The sequence below is a fragment of the Scyliorhinus torazame genome, chromosome 3, assembly GCF_047496885.1.
Source record: "Scyliorhinus torazame isolate Kashiwa2021f chromosome 3, sScyTor2.1, whole genome shotgun sequence".
NCBI lineage: Eukaryota > Metazoa > Chordata > Chondrichthyes > Carcharhiniformes > Scyliorhinidae > Scyliorhinus > Scyliorhinus torazame.
In genome coordinates this window covers 261,521,722-261,542,871 of record NC_092709.1, presented here as the reverse complement: position 1 = coordinate 261,542,871, position 21,150 = coordinate 261,521,722, and the positions used below count along the sequence as shown (strand labels likewise).

General features: G+C 45.4%; 1 protein-coding gene across 4 annotated transcripts in view; it reads right to left on the bottom strand.

Annotated features, from left to right (window-relative positions):
* The window catches only part of LOC140409077 (probable E3 ubiquitin-protein ligase HERC1), a 701,933-nt gene that overhangs the window by 180,473 nt on the left and 500,310 nt on the right, over positions 1-21,150 (bottom strand). For all 4 annotated transcript variants that reach the window (XM_072497165.1, XM_072497164.1, XM_072497166.1 and 1 more), the window contains 3 exons: positions 19,586-19,785; positions 3,092-3,200; positions 678-824 (listed from right to left, as the gene is read on the bottom strand). In XM_072497165.1, the coding sequence (XP_072353266.1) occupies positions 678-824; positions 3,092-3,200; positions 19,586-19,785 (456 nt within the window). The remainder of the gene's footprint in view (positions 1-677; positions 825-3,091; positions 3,201-19,585; positions 19,786-21,150) is intronic.

Here is a 21,150-nt window from a genome sequence, read left to right as displayed (position 1 = left end):
TAGGAGGTCTCCTTCATACCCACTCCACTCAACCCCTCCCCCCCCCGCCCTTCATACCCCCTTTCATGGTAATGGCCCCGTCACAGTCTGTGGCAGTGCCACACTGGAAATGCAACCCTGAGTGCCCGTGCCAGCCTGGCTGTGTCAGGGTGGCAATGCCAAAGTGTCAGCCTGGTAGTGCCAAGGTGCCCATGTGCGAGAGGAAGAGCCAGGTTTCCATCCTGCCCTGTCTTTGACCAACCAGGGGTGTCCAATGGCCTGGGAGAACCCCCCCCCCCCAGGTGCCGTTACACCTGGTCCATGTTTGTGGTCCAGTGCTAAACGGCACCATGTTGAAGCCTCTCAGGCGCAGGCGTTCGTTCCTGGGCCCCAGGAGAGTCAGGCGTCGACATATTTAAATGAGCCTCGTTGTGTCACCGAGTCGGGCGTGAAAAAACAAAGAAAAGGCTCTTAAAATTTAAATCACCTTGACATTCTTGCTTCTATTTCTTAAGATCTATGATAGGAAGTGACGCACTAAACCTGATTTGCTACTTTAAGAGAACATGAACTTGTCGACATCAGTAACATTTTATTTCTTACTTGTTTAAGCTTCCTAACCCTCACCATATCTCCTTTTTATATGTGATCCTCAAAATATTCATTTAGCGTTTAGGGTATACAGTAAAAAATCTTACCTGCAGAGACCAGATATTTATCAACCCCCCAATTCCTCCAGACAGAAGTGCTAAACCGTCAGAATTGAAGGATAACAACATCACTGCAGTTATATGAGCGTTGAGGCGAAACACACACTTGGCTCTACCTCTGAACTGAAACTTCTCCTAAACCAAATGAAATATTTGGTTAGAAAGCACTACTTGCTACAGAGAATATAATCTTTATTATTATTGTCACAGGTACTCTTACATTAACACTGCAATGAAGTTACTGTGAAAAGCCCCTTGTCGCCACATTCCGGCGCCTGTTCGAGTATGCAGAAGGAGAATTCTGAATGTCCAATTCCCCTTAAATTAGGTCTTTCGGGAAGTGTGGGAGGAAACCGGAGCACCCGGAGGAAACCCACGCAGACATGGGGAGAAAGTGCAGACTCCGCACAGACAGTGACCCAAGTGGGAATCGAACCTGGGACCCTGCTGTTGTTTAGCAACAGTGCTAACCACTGTGCTACCGTGATCAAATCATGGAAATGTAGATGTATGTGTATGCATCTGCATGCTAGGTGTCAGCTGTGGCACAGTTGGTAGCACTCTTGCCTCTGGGTCAGAAGGTTGGAGTTGTTGCTGGACCAGTTATACTTTAGAGACCTGAGTTCGAATCCCACCACGGCAGGTGGTGAAATTTGAATTAAATAAAAATCTGGAATTAAAAGTCTACTGATGGTCATGAATCCATTGCTGATTAAAAACCCATCTGATTCACTGATGTCCCTGAGGGAAGGAAATCTGTGGTCCTGACATGGTCTGGCCTACATGTGACTTTAGACCCACAGCAAATATGGTTGACTCTTAAATGTCATCTGTACAAGCCACTCAGTTCAAGGGCAATTAGGGAACGGAAACAAATGCTGGCCCAGCCGGCAATGCTTACATCCAATGAACAAATTTTTTTTTTTTTTTTTAAAGTTCCACTCCGAGACTTGAGTATAAGAATAAGGCTGAATTTTCACCCGAGGTGCAGATAGGAGTTAGGAAATTATTCTGGCTAGGCGCAACTGCCTCGGAAGAAGGGAAGTAGTCCACAAGTTTGGGATTTGGGGGGGCAGCGGTGTTTGTGGTGCACATGCTAATTGCTTCAGGAAACTGTTTGGATCGAGCCACATGGGTGCAGAGACAGGCTGTTTAAAAAGTCTGCCTTTGTACTCCAGGATTTTTTCCCAGTCGCAATAAAAACAAATAGAAAACAGCCCTCTAACCCTCACACTCCCCATCCCCTCTTTATGCCAACTCATGCCTCCCACACACCCCAAATGGCCTCTCATGCCCTCTATATAGAATAAATGAACCCGAGAGTAACAATATCATGTGCGCAAAAGCTTTAAAAATGCAGGCATTCATAATTTTCCTTGACACTTTTACAGGATTGTAATATGTTTTTTTAAGCAGGGCCTTTAAAAGGTCAATAGGAGAAACTTGGCACAACGTTATCTTGTGTAAATAAAGATTGAGAAATTGATAAATAAATGTGAGTGAGGGACCAATGAATCAAGTAATATTTTCTTTCTGGTATCTGTTTCAACAGAGTAATGGACGTTTGAGTTTTCAGCCAAACTTCATTATGCATTTTAACAGTCCATGGAGTTGGGAAGACTCTGTGAAAATCAAGCCTATCAAATCCAGTACTCCAGTGCACTTTTGAGGTAGTACTGCACTGTCAGAGATGCTGTCCTTCAGATGAGGGACTAAATAGAGATGTGTCTACCCTCTCAGGCAGATGTAAAAGATCCCATGGAATAATTTTAAAAAAGAGCATGGGAATTATCCTGGTGCCCCTGCAAATATTTATCATTCAATCAAACAGCAGCACATAAACAGATTATCTGGTCATTATTACATTGCTTGTAGGAGCTAGCTGTGCAAAAATTGTCTGCCATGTTTCCTACAATACAACAATGATTACACTTCTGAAGTACATCATTAGCTGTGAAGTGCTTTGAGATATCTGTTGGCCATGAAAGATGCTATATAAATATAAATTTTTTTTAACCTTTATTTCAAACAAGGTGACCAACTGTCCCAGATTTCCTGGGACCATTGAGGTGCTTGTCCAGTGACCGGATTTTCTGCACCAGGGAAGCTGTCTGTCCTGTGTTCATTGAATTTTGTGTCTGCTCAGTACATGCCTGTGCACTCCTTCTGGCAGCATGCTCCCATATTACCTCACACTAGCCAGATGTTAAAGTGTCCCTTAATTTATGCATGAGAGTTGGTCAACCCGATTTTATCCAAAAATTAATTATTTAACTGTTGCCTTGTTTCTAAGGTTGAGATAATTCAAATCTTGAGATAGAAAATCAGCCTAAAATTTAAAGAACACATTTTTTTATATTAATCATTGTCACAGATTTTTAAAAATCTATTACCCCTCTTACCTCAGCATGTTTTTCTTTCATATCAGGAGAATGCAGGAGGTTTGGTAATGATATAGCAGTGCCACCTTGTGGTAATGTCCAGACATAGACTAATCCATTCTGACAACCCCTGGGAGGAAAATATCTAATAAGTCATTTCTATATTTAAGGAATTATTTCATGATATAAACATGTAAAGATAGTTAGCGAATCCTCGAGAGAACTTGATTTTTTGCTCAGTGCAAAATTAATACCTTCCTTACCTCTGTGTAGGTGTGTGTGTGTGTGTGTGTGTTGGGATGAGGAGGTGGAAAGCACAGCTATGCAAAATCTTCTAAAGTTACAAAAGCAAAATAGTGCAGATGCTTGAAATTTCTACAGTTGAAATCTGTCCACCTGTCCCTTGTGAAAAAACACAAAAAACCTTTGACCACAGTTCATTTGGCAGTGGTTTGCATGTAAAGTCCTTGAGGCTTCATAGAAAAAAGTGGTGATTGATCCTGTCAGAAGGTTCCCAGAGGAGACTGTCAAAGTCATTTGGTGGAATGTCTCATCACCAGAATTTTCAATCAAGCGCCAAGATGTAGCTTGGTTGATGGTGAGAAGGGTCCTACCGCCAGATCCTGCCTGCACTCTTCACTGCCTCTGCACACTGCCCTTGAAGTGACGGTGGTTAGCACTGCTGCCTTATAGTGACAGCGACCTGTGATCAATTCCAGCCTTGGGTCACTGTGTGGAGTTTGCACATTCTCCTAGTGTCTGCATGGGTTTCTTCCTGGTGTTCTTGTTTCCTCCAAAAGTCAAAGGTGTGTGGGTTAGGTGGATTGGCCATGATAAATTGCCCCATTGTGTCCAAAGATGCTCATGTTAGGTGGATTGGCCATGATAAATTGCCCTGTGTCCAGGGATGTGCAAGTTAGGTTATGGGGTTCCGTGGATCGGGTGGAGTGAACATGGATAGAGTGCTCATTCAAAGGGTCGATGGGCCAAATGGCCTCCTTCTGCACTGTAGGGGTTCTACGGCTGTGGTGGGGAAGGGATCAGTATCCACCTTCTTCTGGATGGCGCCTTTCCAAAGCAAGCCTGGAAAGAGATGCAATCGTTTTTGTCACGTCAGAGCAAAGACATGTCAATAACTGATTTTAAAAATTAATTTGCAGGATGTGGGCATCGCTGGCTAGGCCAGAATTCATTGCCCATCCCTGTTGTCCTTCAGAAAGTGGTGGTGAGCTGCCTTTTTGAACCGCTGCAGCAGTCTCTGAGGTTAGGGAGGGAATTTCAGGATTTTGACCCAGTAACAGTGAAGGAACAGCGATACATTTCCAAGTCAGGATGGTGAGTGACTTGGAGGGGAATCTCTAGGTGATGGGGTTCCCAGGTATCTGCTGCCTTTGTCCTTCTAAATAGTGGTAGTCGTGAGTTTGGACGTTGTTGCCTCAAGAACCTTGGTGAGTTCCTGCAGTGCATCTTGTAGATGGTACCCACAACTGCCACTGTTCGTTGGTGGTGGAGGGAGTGAATGTTTGTGGAAGGGAGAGCAATCAAGCGGGCTGCTTTGTCTGAGATGGTGTCAAGCTTCTCGAGTGCCGTTGGAGCTGCACTCATCCAGGCAAGTGGAGAGTATTCCATTGTACTCCTGACTTGTGCCTTATAGATGGTAGACAGGCTTTGGGGAGTCAGGAGGGGAGTTACATGCTATAGGATTCCTAGACTTTGACCTGCTCCAGTAACCACAGTATTTGTACAGCTAATCCAGTTCAATTTCTGGTCAATGGTAAGCCCTAGGATGTTGATAGTGGGGGATTTAGCGATGGTAATGCCATTAATGTCAAAGGGCAATAGTTAGTTTACTCTTGTCGGAGATGGTCAATGCCTAGCACTTATGTGGTACGAATGTCACTTGCCACTTGACAGTTCAAGACGGGATATTGTCCAGGACTTTCTGCATTTGGACATGAACTGCTTCAGACTCTGAGGAGCGGTGAATGATACTGAACATCGTGCTGTCATCAGCGAATATCTCCACTTCTGACCTTATTATGGAAGGAAAGCTATGGAGCTGAGGTGATTGACCTCCAAACATCACAACCACTTTTTTGTGTGTCAGGTATGACTTCAGCTAATGGAGGGATTTTCCCGATTCTTATTGACTTCAGTTTTGCTGGGACTCCTTGATGCTGTACTCTGCCTTGATGCTAAGGGCAGTCACTCTCATCTCACCTCTGGAGTTCAGCTCTTTTTTCCATGCTTGAACCAAGGCTGTAATGAGGTTAGGAGCTCAATGACCCTGACGGAACCCAATCTGAGTGTCCGTGAGCAGGTTATTGCTGAGTAAGTGCCGCTTGATTGCACTGTTGATGACTCCTTCATCACTTTACTGATGATTGAGAGTTGACTGATGGGGCAGTAATCGGCTGGTTTGGATTTGTCCAGTTTCTTGTGTACAGGACATATCTGGGCAGTTTTCCAAATTGCTGGGTAGATGTCAGTGTTGTAGCAGTACTGGAACAGCTTAGCTCGGGGCATGGCAAGTTTTGGGAACAAGTCTTCAGTACTTCTGTCAAAATATTGTCAGGGACCATAGCCTTTGCAGTATCCAGTCCTTCAGTCATTTCTTGATATCACCTGGAGCGAATCAAATTCACTGAAGACTGACATCTGTGATGATGGGGCCTTCCAAAGGAGGCAGTGCAGATCATCCACTTGGCACTTCGGGTTGAAGATTATTGCGAATGCTTCATCCTCATCTTTTGCGCTGATGTGCTGGACTCCTCCAGCATTGAGGATACGAATATTTGCGGAGCCTCCTCCTCCAGTCAGTTGAATTGTCCACCACCATTCACGGCTGGATGTAGCAGGACTGCAGAGTTTACATCTTATCTGTTGGTTCTGGAATTGCTTAGTTCTGTCTATTACCTGCTGCTTATGATGTTCGACATGCAAGTAGTCCTGTGTTTGGGCTTCACCAGGTTGACACCTCATTTTTAGGTATGCCTACCTGCACCCTTAATTGAACTAGGGTTGATCCCCTGGCTAGGTGGTAATGGTAAGGACAGCACGGTAGCATTGTGGATAGCACAATTGCTTCACAGCTCCAGGGTCACGGGTTCGATTCTGGCTTGGGTCGCTGTCTGTGTCGGAGTCTGCACGTCCTCCCAGTGTGTGCGTGGGCTTCCTCCGGGTGCTCCGGTTTCCTCCCACAGTCCAAAGATGTGCAGGTTAGGTGGATTGGCCATGATAAATTGCCCTTAGTGTTGGGTGGGGTTACTGGGTTATGGGGATAGGGTGGAGGTGTTGACCTTGGGTAGGGTGCTCTTTCCAAGAGCCGGTGCAGACTCGATGGGCCGAATGGCCTCCTTCTGCACTGTAAATTCTATGATAATCTATGTTAGGAGGGAATTTGCCAGGCCATGAGGTTACAGATTATGGTTGAGTACAATTCTGCTGCTGGTGATCGCCCAAAGTGCCTCATGGATGTTCAGTCTTGAGTTGTTAGACCTTTTTGAAGTCTATCGCATTTAGCACGGTGGTAGTGCCACACAACTGGGGCTGTTTAGCACAGGGCTAAATCGCTGGCTTTGAAAGCAGACCAAGGCAAGCCAGCAGCACGGTTCAATTCCCGTATCAGCCTCCCCGAACAGGTGCCGAAATGTGGCGACTTGGGGTTTTTCACAGTAACTTCATTTGAAGCCTACTTGTGACAATAAGCGATTTTCATTTCATTTCATTTTCAACTGAAAGAAGCTGATCTGCATTGCATTTTATGTAACGTCAAATTCGAACAACTTCATAACATACCTCTACAAATGTTATGAATAAGGTATATTTTTGAGGAAAGAAAATCAACGAAATGTTAACACTGTTCCACCATTCAGTAAGGTCATGAATGATATATACCTCAACTTCATTTACCTGCCTCCAGCTCTACTACCTTCACCCAAAAAAATCTATTAGAGTTTTTACTTGAGCTGGATTTCTATAGCGCATTGCGGCAACCACCTTCCAGTAAAAACCTAAAAAGAGCGCGCTGCACTGCAACAATTTAATACTGGGAGCAGTGTCAACTGTGAGTTCTCCCAGTCAGCCAGAGAAGACACAGCCAGAGTGAGACAGCAAAGACTGAGTTTGGGAATTTGAATCTAGGTGGGAATTGAGTCAAATCAAATCAGTATGTCAGCTCCTTTTAAATTTCAGGAATTTAAATTAATTTAAATTAATCTAGAATTGTGCAGAGTAGGTTAACAAGGGCTGCCCCACCCACTCACATAACTGGTTGGCAGTTAAGTGTCGGTTACTTTAAATCTACCTTGATCTAAAAGCAGGTGGGGGAGGGGAGTCAACTCAGGCCAATTTAAAAAGAGCAACTTGTAAACTCACTCCCAGTGAGCCAGAGAAGACACAGCCAAAGTGAGACAGCAAACAGTGAGTTTGGGAATTTGGCAGCAGATCTCAGGAGTTTGGCAGGAGATCTCAGACCCGTGTCATGCTCCTCGTGTGCGATGTGGGAGCTCAGGGACACGTTCACTGTCCCTGGCTCCTTCACGTGCAAAAAGTGTGTCCAGTTGCAGCTCCTGTTAGACCACTTGACGGCTCTGGAGCTGCAGATGGACTCACTTTGGAGCGTCCGCGATGCTGAGGACGTCGTGGATAGCACGTTTAGCGAGTTGGTCACACCGCAGGTGAAAGGTACTGAGGGAGATAGAAAATGGGTGACCAAAAGACAAAGCAAGAGTAGGAAGGCAGTGCAGGTGTCCACTGCGGTCATCTCCCTGCAAAACAGATATACCGCTTTGGATACTGTTGAGGGAGATGGCTCACCAGGGGAAGGAAGCAGCAGCCAGGTTCATTGCACTGTGGCTGGCTCTGCTGCGCAGCTGGGCAGGAAGAAGAATGGCAGGGCTATCGTGATAGGGGACTCAATCGTAAGGGGAATAGACAGGCGGTTCTGCGGACGCAATCGAGACTCCAGGATGGTATGTTGCCTCCCTGGTGCAAGGGTCAAGGACATTCTGGGGGGGGGGGGGGGGTGAACAGCCATCTGTCGTGGTGCACATAGGCACCAACAATATAGGTAAAAAACGGGACGAGGTCCTACAAGCTGAATTCAGGGAGTTAGGAGTTAAACTAAAAAGTAGGACCTCAAAGGTAGTAATCTCAGGATTGCTACCAGTGCCACAAGCTAGTCAGTGTAGGAATGTCAGGATAGATAGGATGAATGCGTGGCTCGAAAGATGGTGCAAGAGGGGGGGATTCAAATTCCTGGGGCATTGGAACTGGTTCTGGGAGAGGTGGGACCAGTACAAACCGGAGGGTCTGCACCTGGGCAGGACTGGAACCGATGTCCTAGGGAGGGGTGTTTGCGAGAGCTGTTGGGTAGAGTTTAAACTAATGTGGCAGGGGGTGGGAACCGATGCAGAAGTTGGAAGGTAGTAAAACAGGGACAGAAACAAAGGGCAGTAAGGGGAAAGTGTAAGGCAGAGAAGCCACAGTCAAAAATCAAAAAGGGCGACAGTACAAGGTACAGTGACTGAGGGGAGCTCAGTGAATAGGACCAGGAATACTAAAAGGAATAAAACGGGAAGTAAAAACATTAATGGTAAGCGGCACGGCAGATTATAACATGAAGATATGGGTTAAACGACAAGGAAAATTAGGAGAAAAGGGAAGAGGAAATATAACTTAGGAGAGGTTACTGATCGAGCTGTTAAGATTCAGAACAGAGGTAAAAAAAACAACATAAGTGTACTTTACCTGAATGCTCGTAGTATTCGGAATAAGGTAAATGAGTTGATGGCACAAATCATCATGAATGACTATGATTTAGTGGCCTTTACTGAAGCATGGTTAAAGGATGGTCACGACTGGGAGTTAAATATCCGAGGGTATCAAACTATTCGGAAGGACAGAGTGGATGGTAAGGGAGGTGGTGTAGCTCTGTTAATTAAGGATGGCATCCGGGCAATAGTAACATAGAACATAGAAAATACAGCACAGAACAGGCCCTTCGGCCCATGATGTTGTGCCGAACCTTTGTCCTAGATTAATCATAGATTATCATTGAATTTACAGTGAAGAAGGAGGCCATTCGGCCCTTTGAGTCTGCACCGGCTCTTGGAAAGAGCACCCTACCCAAACTCAACACCTCCACCCAACACCAAGGGAAATTTTGGACATTAAGGGCAATTTATCATTGGCCAATTCACCTAACCTGCACATCTTTGGACTGTGGGAGGAAACCGGAGCACCCGGAGGAAACCCACGCAGACACGGGGAGGACGTGCAGACTCCGCACAGACAGTGACCCAAGCCGGAATCGAACCTGGGACCCTGGAGCTGTGAAGCAATTGTGCTATCCACAATGCTACCGTGCTGCCCTGAAGAACAAATAAATCTACACTATATCATTTTACCGTAATCCATGTACCTATCCAATAGCTGCTTGAAGGTCCCTAATGTTTCCAACTTAACTACTTCCACAGGCAGTGCATTCCATGCCCCCACAACTCTCTGGGTAAAGAACCTACCTCTGATATCCCTTCTATATCTTCCACCTTTCACCTTAAATTTAGGTCACTTGTAATGGTTTGTTCCACCCGGGGAAAAAGTCTCTGGCTGTCTACTCTATCTATTCCCCTGATCATCTTATAAACCTCTATCAAGACCATAAGACATAGGAGTGGAAGTAAGGCCATTCGGCCAATCGAGTCCACTCCACCATTCAATCATGGCTGATTTCAACTCCATTTACCCGCTCTCTCTCCATAGCCCTTAATTCCTCGAGAAATCAAGAATTTATCAACTTCTGTCTTAAAGACACTCAACGTCCCGGCCTCCACCGCCCTCTGTGGCAATGAATTCCACAGACCCACCACTCTCTGGCTGAAGAAATTTCTCCTCATCTCTGTTCTAAAGTGACTCCCTTTTATTCTAAGGCTGTGCCCCCGGGTCCTAGTCTCCCCTGCTAATGGAAACAACTTCCCTACATCCACCCTATCTAAGCCATTCATTATCTTGTAAGTTTCTATTAGATCTCCCCTCAACCTCCTAAACTCCAATGAATATAATCCCAGGATCCTCAGACGTTCATCGTATGTTAGGCCTACCATTCCTGGGATCATCCGTGTGAATCTCTGCTGGACCCGCTCCAGTGCCAGTATATCCTTCCTGAGGTGTGGGGCCCAAAATTGCTCACAGTATTCTAAATGGGGCCTAACTAATGCTTTATAAAGCTTCAGAAGTACATCCCTGCTTTTATATTCCAAGCCTCTTGAGATGAATGACAACATTGCATTTGCTTTCTTAATTACAGACTCAACCTGCAAGTTTACCTTTAGAGAATCCTGGACTAGGACTCCCAAGTCCCTTTGCACTTCAGCATTATGAATTTTGTCACCGTTTAGAAAATAGTCCACGCCTCTATTCTTTTTTCCAAAGTGTAAGACCTCGCACTTGCCCACGTTGAATTTCATCAGCCATTTCTTGGACCACTCTCCGAAACTGCCTAAATCTTTCTGAAGCCTCCTCACCTCCTCCATACTACCTGCCCCTCCACCTATCTTCGTATCATCGGCAAACTTAGCCAGAATGCCCTCAGTCCCGTTATCTAGATCGTTAATATATAAAGAGAACAGCTGTGGTCCCAACACTGAACCCTGCGGGACACCACTCGTCACCGGTTGCCATTCCGAAAAAGAACCTTTTATCCCAACTCTCTGCCTTCTGCCTGACAGCCAATCGTCAATCCATGTTAGTACCTTGCCTCGAATACCATGGGCCCTTACTTTACTCAGCAGTCTCCCGTGAGGCACCTTATCAAAGGCCTTTTGGAAGTCAAGATAGATAACATCCATTGGCTCTCCTTGGTCTAACCTATTTGTTATCTCTTCAAAGAACTCTAACAGGTTTGTAAGGCACGGCCTCCCCTTACTAAATCCATGCTGACTTGTCCTAATCCGACCCTGCACTTCCAAGAATTTAGAAATCTCATCCTTAACCAATGGATTCTAGAACCTTGCCAACAACCGAGGTCAGGCTAATTGGCCTATAATTTTCCATCTTTTTCCTTGTTCCCTTCTTGAACAGGGGGGGTTACAACAGCGATTTTCCAATCCTCTGGTACTTTCCCTGACTCCAGTGACTGTTGAAACATCATCACCAACGCCTCCACTATTTCTTCAGCTATCTCCTTTAGAACTCTAGGATGTAGCCCATCTGGGCCCGGAGATTTGTCAATTTTTAGACCTCTTAGTTTCTCTAGCACTTTCTCCTTTGTGATGGCTACCATATTCAACTCTGTCCCCTGACTCTCCGGAATTGTTGGGATATTACTCATGTCTTCTACTGTGAAGACTGACGCAAAGTACTTATTCAGTTCCTCGGTTATTTCCATGTCTCCCATCACAAAATTACCAGCGTCATTTTGGAGCGGCCCACTTTCAACTTTTGCCTCCCGTTTGTTTTTAATGTATTTAAAGAAACTTTTACTATCATTCCTAATGTTACTGGCTAGCCTACTTTCAAATTTGATCCTCTCTTTCCTTATCTCTCTCTTTGTTATCCTCGGTTTGTTTTTGTAGCCTTCCCAATCTTCTGACTTCCCACTACTCTTTGCCACATTACAGGCTTTCTCTTTTGCTTTGATGCATTCCCTAACTTCCTTTGTCAGCCATGGCTGCCTAATCCCCCCTCTGATAACCTTTCTTTTCTTTGGGATGAACCTCTGTACTGTGTCCTCAATTACACCCAGAAACTCCTGCCATTGCTGTTCTACTGTCTTTCCCATTAGGGTCTGCTCCCAGTCGATTTTCGTCAGTTCCTCCCTCATGCCCCTGTAGTTACCTTTATTTAACTGTAACACCTTTACATCTGATTCTACCTTCTTTCTTTCAAATTGGAGATTGAATTCGACCATATTATGATCACTTCTTCCTAAGTGCTCCCTTATTTTAAGATCTTTAATCAAGTCTGGCTCATTACATAACACTAAGTCCAGAATGGCCTGTTCCCTCGTGGGCTCCATCACAAGCTGTTCCAAAAAGCCCTCCTGTAAACATTCAATGAATTCCCTTTTCTTGGGTCCACTGGCAGTATTATTTACCCAGTCCACCTGCACAGTAAAGTCCCCCATGATCACTGTGACCTTGCCTTTCTGACATGCACTTTCTATTTCGTGGTGCATCTTGTGCCCCTGGTCCTGACCACTGTTAGGAGGCCTGTACATAACTCCCATTATGGTTTTTTTGCCTTTGTGGTTCCTCAACTCTACCCACACAGACTCCACATCATCCGACCCCATGTCGTTTAGTGCTATTGATTTAATTTCATTCCTAATTAACAAGGCAACCCCGCCCCTCTGCCCACCTCTGTCTTTTCGATAGGTTGTGAATCCCTGGATGTTTAAATTCCAGTCATGAACCCCCTGCAACCATGTCTCTGTGATGCCTGCCACATCATACCTGCCAGTCACAATCTGGGCCACAAGCTCATCTACCTTGTTCCGTACACTGCGCGCATTTAAATATAGCACCTTTAATTCTCTATTGACCATCCCTTTTTGTTTTCTTAGTGTGATGGACCTTGGTTTACTGAGCCTTTCCACACACTGTGTCATATTTTGTGGGATGGGGACTATTGTAACCTTTCCTGAGTTCTGTCTTTTTGTGCTTTCTTGTATTCCTAAGCAGCTACGCTTCCCACTGATTACTTCACCTCTTGGTTCCCTGACTTTCCATTCCCCCCCAATCTTTAGTCGCCCCTCATCCTTCTCCGTTCTAATGAGAAAAGGCCTAGCACCCTCAACCTTTCCTCGTAAGACCTACTCTCCATTCCAGGCAACATCCTGGTAAATCTTCTTTGCACCTTTTCCAAAGCTTCCACATCCTTCCTAAAATGAGGCGACCAGAACTGTACACAGTACTCCAAATGTGGCCTTACCAAAGTTTTGTACAGCTGCATCATCACCTCACGGCTCTTAAATTCAATCCCTCTGTTAATGAACGCGAGCACACCATAGGCCTTCTTCACAGCTCTATCCACTTGAGTGGCAACTTTCAAAGATGTATGAACATGGACCCCAAGATTTCTCTGCTCCTCCACATTGCCAAGAACTCTACCGTTAACCCTGTATTCCGCATTCATATTTGTCCTTCCAAAATGGACAACCTCACACTTTTCAGGGTTAAACTCCATCTGCCACTTCTCAGCCCAGTTCTGCTATCTATGTCTCTTTGCAGCCGACAACAGCCCTCCTTACCTTCCACAACTCCACCAATCTTCGTATCGTCTGCAAATTTACTGACCCACCCTTCAACTCCCTCATCCAAGTCATTGGTGAAAATCACAAACAGCAGAGGACCCAGAACTGATCCCTGCGGTACGCCACTGGTAACTGGGATCCAGGCTGAATATTTGCCATCCACCACCACTTTCTGACTTCTATCGGTTAGCCAGTTCGTTATCCAACTGGCCAAATTTCCCACTATCCCATGCCTACTTACTTTCTGCATAAGCCTACCATGGGGAACCTTATCAAATGCCTTACTAAAATCCATGTACACTATCCTCTGCTTTACCTTCATCCACATGCTTGGTCACCTCCTCAAAGAATTCAATAAGACTTGTAAGGCAAGACCTACCCCTCACAAATCCGTGCTGACTATCCCTAATCAAGCAGTGTCTTTCCAGATGCTCAGAAATCCTATCCTTCAGTACCCTTTCCATTACTTTGCCTACCACCGAAGTAAGACTAACTGGCCTGTAATTCCCAGGGTTATCCCTAGTCCCTTTTTTGAACAGGGGCACGACATTCGCCACTCTCCAATCCCCTGGTACCACCCCTGTTGACAGTGAGGACGAAAAGATCAATGCCAACGGCTCTGCAATTTCATCTCTTGCTTCCCATAGAATCCTTGGATATATCCCGTCAGGCCCGGGGGACTTGTCTATCCTCAAGTTTTTCAAAATGCCCAACACATCTTCCTTCCTAACAAGTATTTCCTCGAGCTTACCAATCTGTTTCACACTGTCCTCTCCAACAATATCGCCTCTCTCATTTGTAAATACAGATGAAAAGTAGTCGTTCAAGACCTCTCCCATCTCTTCAGACTCAATACACAATCTCCCGCTACTGTCCTTGATCGGACCTACCCTCGCTCTAGTCATTCTCATATTTCTCACATATGTGTAAAAGGCCTTGGGGTTTTCCTTGATCCTACCCGCCAAAGATTGTTCATGCCCTCTCTTAGCTCTCCTAATCCCTTTCTTCAGTTCCCTCCTAGCTATCTTGTATCCCTCCAATGCCCTGTCTGAACCTTGTTTCCTCAGCCTTACATAAGTCTCCTTTTTCATCTTAACAAGACATTCAACCTCTCTTGTCAACCATGGTTCCCTCACTCGACCATCTCTTCCCTGCCTGACAGGGACATACATATCAAGGACACGTAGTACCTGTTCCTTGAACAAGTTCCACATTTCACTTGTGTCCTTCCCTGCCAGCCTATGTTCCCAACTTATGCACTTCAATTCTTGTCTGACAACATCGTATTTACCCTTCCCCCAATTGTAAACCTTGCCCTGTTGCACGTACCTATCCCTCTCCATTACTAAAGTGAAAGTCACAGAATTGTGGTCACTATCTCCAAAATGCTCCCCCACTAACAAATCTATCACTTGCCCTGGTTCATTACCAAGTACTAAATCCAATATTGCCCCTCCTCTGGTCGGACAATCTACATACTGTGTTAGAAAAGCTTCCTGGACACACTGCACAAACACCACCCCATCCAAACTATTTGATCTGAAGAGTTTCCACTCAATATTTGGGAAGTTAAAGTCGCCCATGACTACTACCCTATGACTTCTGCACCTTTCCAAAATCTGTTTCCCAATCTGTTCCTCCACATCTCTGCTACTATTGGGGGGCCTATAGAAAACTCCTAACAAGGTGACTGCTCCTTTCCTATTTCTGACTTCAACCCATACTACCTCAGTAGGCTGATACTCCTCGAACTGCCTTTCTGCAGCTGTTATACTATCTCTAATTAATAATGCCACCCCCCCCACCTCTTTTACCACCCTCCCTAAACTTATTGAAACATCTATAACCTGGGACCTCCAACAACCATTTCTGCCCCTCTTCTATCCAAGTTTCCGTGATGGCCACCACATCGTAGTCCCAAGTACCGATCCATGCCTTAAGTTCACCCACCTTATTCCTGATGCTTCTTGCGTTGAAGTATACACACTTCAAACCATCTCCGTGCCTGTAAGTACTCTCCTTTGTCAGTGTTCCCTTCCCCACTGCCTCATTACACGCTTTGGCGTCCTGAATATCGGCTACCTTAGTTGCTGGACTACAAATCCGGTTCCCATTCCCCTGCCAAATTAGTTTAAACCCTCCCGAAGAGTACTAGAAAACCTCCCTCCCAGGATATTGGTGCCCCTCTGGTTCAGATGCAACCCGTCCTGCTTGTACAGGTCCCACCTTCCCCAGAATGCGCTCCAATGATCCAAATACCTGAAGCCCTCCCTCCTACACCATTCCTGCAGCCACGTGTTCAGCTGCACTCTCTCCCTCTTCCTAGCCTCGCTATCACGTGGCACCGGCAACACACCAGAGATGACAACTCTGTCTGTCCTGGCTTTTAACTTCCAGCCTAACTCCCTAAACTTGTTTATTACATCCACACCCCTTTTCCTACCTATGTCGTTGGTACCAATGTGCACCACGACTTCTGGCTGCTCCCCCTCCCCCTTAAGGATCCTGAAGACACGATCCGAGACATCCCTGGCCCTGGCACCCGGGAGGCAACATACCTTCCGGGAGTCTCGCTCGCGACCACAGAATCTCCTATCTATTCCCCTGACCATTGAATCTCCTACAACTATTGCTTTTCTATTCTCCCCCCTTCCCTTCTGAGCCCCAGAGCCAGACTCAATGCCAGAGACCTGGCCGCTAGGGCCTTCCCCCGGTAGGTCACCCCCCCCAACTGCATCCAAAACGGTATATTTGTTTTGAACGGTAACGGCCACGAGGGATTCCTGCACTGTCAGCCTGTTTGTTTTTTTCCCCCTGACTGTAACCCAGCTATTCTTGTCCTGTACCTTGGGTGTGGTAACCTCCCTTTAACTCTTCTCAATCACCCCCTCTGCCTCCCGGATGATCCGAAGTTCATCCAGCTTCAGCTCCAGTTCCCTAACACGGTCTTTGAGGAGCTGAAGTTGGGTGCACTAAGTAAGGGATGACATTGGTGCTATGGAGGATAAGGTTGAATCCATTTGGGTGGAAATCAGGAATAGTAAGGCAAAAATGTCACTGATAGGAGTAGTCTATAGGCCACCAAATAGTAACATTATGGTGGGGCAGGCAATAAACAAAGAAATAACAGATGCATGTAGAAATGGTACAGCAGTTATCATGGGGGATTTTAATCTACATGTCAATTGGTTTAACCAGGTCGGTCAAGGCAGACTTGAGGAGGAGTTTATAGAATGTATCCGCGGTAGTTTCCTAGAACAGTATGTAATGGAACCTACGAGGGAACAAGCGGTCCTAGATCTGGTCCTGTGTAATGAGACAGGATTGATTCAGGATCGCATAGTTGGGGATCCGCTCGGAAGGAGCGATCACAATATGGTGGAATTTAAAATACAGATGGAGGGTGAGAAGGTAAAATCAAACACTAGAGTTTTGTGCTTAAACAAAGGAGATTACAATGGGATGAGAGAAGAAATAGCTAAGGTAGACTGGGAGCAAAGACTTTATGATGAAACAGTTGAGGAACAGTGGAGAACATTCCAAGTGATTTTTCACAGTGCTCAGCAAACGTTTATACCAACAAAAAGGAAGGACGGTTGAAGGAGGGAAAATCGACCGTGGATATCTAAGGAAATAAGGGAGAGTATCAAATTGAAGGAAAAAGCATACAAAGTAGCAAAGATTAGTGGGAGACTAGAGGACTGGAAAATCTTTAGGGGGCAACAGAAAGCTACTAAAAAAGCTATAAAGAAGAGTAAGATAGGTTATGAGAGTAAACTTGCTCAGAATATAAAAACAGATAGTAAACGTTTCTACAAATATATAAAACAAAAACGAGTGGCTAAAAGTAAATATTGGTCCTTTAGAGGATGAGAAGGGAGATTTAATAATGGGGGATGAGGAAATGGCTGAGGAACTGAACAGGTTTTTTGGGTCGGTCTTCACAGTGGAAGACACAAATAACATGCCAGTGACTGATGGAAATGAGGCTATGACAGGTGAGGACCTTGAGAGGATTGTTATCACTAAGGAGGTAGTGATGGGCAAGCTAATGGGGCTAAAGGTAGACAAGTCTCCTGGACCTGATGGAATGCATCCCAGAGTGCTAAAAGAGATGGCTAGGGAAATTGCAAATGCACTAGTGATAATTTACCAAAATTCACGAGACTCTGGGGTGGTCCCAGCGGATTGGAAATTAGCAAACGTGACACCACTGTTTAAAAATGGAGGTAGGCAGAAAGCGGGTAATTATAGGCCAGTGAGCTTAACTTCGGTAGTAGGGAAGATGCTGGAATCTATCATCAAGGAAGAAATAGCGAGGCATCTGGATGGAAATTGTCCCATTGGGCAGACGCAGCATGGGTTCATAAAGGGCAGGTCGTGCATAACTAATTTAGTGGAATTTTTTGAGGACATTACCAGTGCGGTAGATAACGGGGAGCCAATGGATGTGGTATGTCTGGATTTCCAGAAAGCCTTTGACAAGGTGCCACATAAAAGTTGCTGCAAACGATAAAGATGCATGGCATTAAGGGGAAAGTAGTAGCATGGATAGAGGATTGGTTAATTAATAGAAAGCAAAGAGTGGTGGGGATTAATGGGTGTTTCTCTGGTTGGCAATCAGTAGCTAGTGGTGTCCCTCAGGGATCAGTGTTGGGCCCACAATTGTTCACAATTTACATAAATGATTTGGAGTTGGGGACCAAGGGTAATGTGTCCAAGTTTGCAGATGACACTAAGATGAGTGTTAAAGCAAAAAGTGCAGAGGATACTTGAAGTCTGCAGAGGGATTTGGATAAGTTAAGTGAATGGGCTAGGGTCTGGCAGATGAAATACAATGTTGACAAATGTGAGGTTATCCATTTTGGTAGGAATAACAGCAAAAGGGATTATTATTTAAATGATAAAATAATAAAACATGCTGCTGTGCAGAGAGACCTGGGTGTGCTAGTGCATGAGTCGCAAAAAGTTGGTTTACAGGTGCAACAGGTGATTAAGAAGGCAAATGGAAATTTGTCCTTCATTGCTAGAGGGATGGCGTTTAAGACTAGGGAGGTTATGCTGCAATTGTGTGAGGTGTAAGTGAGGCCACACCTGGAGTATTGTGTTCAGTTTTGGTCTCCTTACTTGAGAAAGGACGTAATGGCACTGGAGGGTGTGCAGAGGAGATTCACTAGGTTAATCCCAGAGCTGAAGGGATTGGATTACGAGGAGAGGTTGAGTAGACTGGGACTGTACTCGTTGGAATTTAGAAGGATGAGGGGGGATCTTATAGAAACATATAAAATTATGAAGGGAATAGATAGGATAGATGCAGGCAGGTTGTTTCCACTGGCGGGTGAAAGCAGAACTAGGGGGCATAGCCTCAAAATAAGGGGAAGTAGATTTAGGACTGAGTTTAGGAGGAACTTCTTCACCCAAAGGGTTGTGAATCTATGGAATTCCTTGCCCAGTGAAGCAGTAGAGGCTCCTTCATTAAATGTTTTTAAGATAAAGATAGATAGTTTTTTGAAGAATAAAGGGATTAAGGGTTATGGTGTTCGGGCCGGAAAGTGGAACTGAGTCCACAAAAGATCAGCCATGATCTCATTGAATGGTGGAGCAGGCTCGAGGGGCCAGATGGCCTACTCCTAGTTCTTATGTTCTTTCAGGTGAGACATACACCTCCATCTCGAGAGGAAGTCCTGCCTCAGAAAGTTGTCGCTAGTCCGAATGCTGGCAGCTCTGTAATCCCAGTGGTCCCAGCCAGGAGTGGTAGCCACTGCTGACGTTAAAGGCAGTCCCTCCACATTGAGCAGCCCAGGTAAGTCCAAGGTCAGGGATCTCAGCGGAAGGAGGAGGCTGGTTCAACAGGTTGGGGAAGAGTTTGGGAGCGGGTACACCCGATGAGCCCAGGGGAGCCCCGCACAGGAGGATCTACGCTCCCCTGGATATCTGCCTGTGTTAGCTTCACAAATGGCAAAGGCCTTCCCCAACCGTGGGTAAAATATAAGCAGAGATGGGATGACGTCTTCAAATGGCCATTTAAGGGCTTCAATAGGCCCAAGAGTAGGCAAGTTGGCAAATGCTTTCCCCAACCCCTGTAACATATGCAGTGGGAAGGACATCTACTCAATTCAACATGCTCCACCTTGCCTTCAAACCTGCTGACGTGGAAGGGTAAAATGCAGTCTGTGGTTTTCTACAGATTGCATTTTAACGTTTTTAAAAACACAAATTACATGATAGGCGAGGGAATTTTTCTTTTGTTCGATACTTACACTGCAAGCATTAGTCTTGGATCCTGACCTTTTCCTGGAAGTGGACACCATGCTGAAGTGTTGACTAATGCTGAGTGGAAGAGAGTTTGGACTGCAATCCAGGCATTGCCTATTCTCCCCCAGATTTTCACCATCTCTTCTCTGGCAACAGCAAGCACCAAGTGCCCAGTTGGATCCCATTTCAGGCTGGTTACACTTTCCTTTACCAAAATGAAAACACAAGAAAGAATAAATCGAGTCACTTGAATTCAGTGTTCAATATGACATTATTACTGGATCATAGAAAAACACAGATATGGTTTGGTCTTAAAATCTAATATCTCACAATATTCCACTCCCTCAACATTTATCCAATTCTTAAATTTTCCACATTATCTGTTTCTGTGGATACTTCATTCCACATGTTCACCATTCTCTACTTCCTAGATCAGTATGTTTCTACTTCAACTTGGGAAGGGGCCTTACTCAATTTCATTCTGGGAAACATACTGGTGCAAATAATTGTGTGAATAGGAAAGCAATTGAAAAATAGTGACTACAGCATGACTGGCAGAAATTAGGATAAAGAAAGCATTGGTCTACATTCAAAAATAAGGGTTATCTATCAGGTTGGGAAATCTGAGATAGAAAAAATTCTACCCGGGAATGGCAAAACTCTTAGGAATATAGAAAGCCAGAGAGATCTGGTCATACAGGTCCACAGATCTTTGAAAGTGGCAGCACAAGTGGATAAGATAGCCAAGAAAGCATATGGAATGCTTTCCTTCATTGGGCGGGACATAGAGTATACAAATTGGCATAATTGTGGTCGCCACAATACCAGAAGGATGTGGAGGCTTTGGAGAGGGTGCAGAGGAGGTTTGCCAGGATGTTGCCTGGTCTGGAGGGTGTCAGCTATGTGGAGAGGCTGAATAGACTCAGACTATTTTCATTAGAATGAAGGAGGTGGAGGGGTCTACAAGATTATGAGAGGCATGAATAGAGTGGATAGGCAGGCTTAGGTTTAAGCTCTGTGGGGAAAAGTTTAGAGGAGATGTGCGAGGCAAATTTTTTACAGAGAGGCTGGGGAGTGCCTGGAATGCACTGCGCTGCCAGGGGAGGTTGTGGAAGCAGATACATGAACGATGTGCAAAAGGCATCTCGATAAATACATGGATAGGATGGGTATAGAGGAATACAGGGCTCGGAAGTGCTGGGGATTTTGGCCAAGGGTGGTATCATGACCGGTACAGGTTTGGAGGGCAGAAGGGCCTGTTCCTGTGCTGTATTGTTCTTTGTTCTATTTGAAACCTCCCCAGAAGATCCCAAGTGTAAGCCACAGGGCTGCTGAAGGTGGTGTCAAAGGACACGACCCAGGCATGGTTGCCAGAATCAGCAGTATGCATGCCGCCCAGGCCGGAAGCTAAAGCCACCTCAGGCCCATGCTTTGCAAGTTTATCAGCTTCAGAGGATGAAAACTGCAGATGAGGATAAGGCTGCTCGCTAATGGTCATTCTGTAGAAACGGAGGTGGATATAGGAACTGTCATCTCCATCATTGGGGAACAGGCACTCCAGCATCTCCGA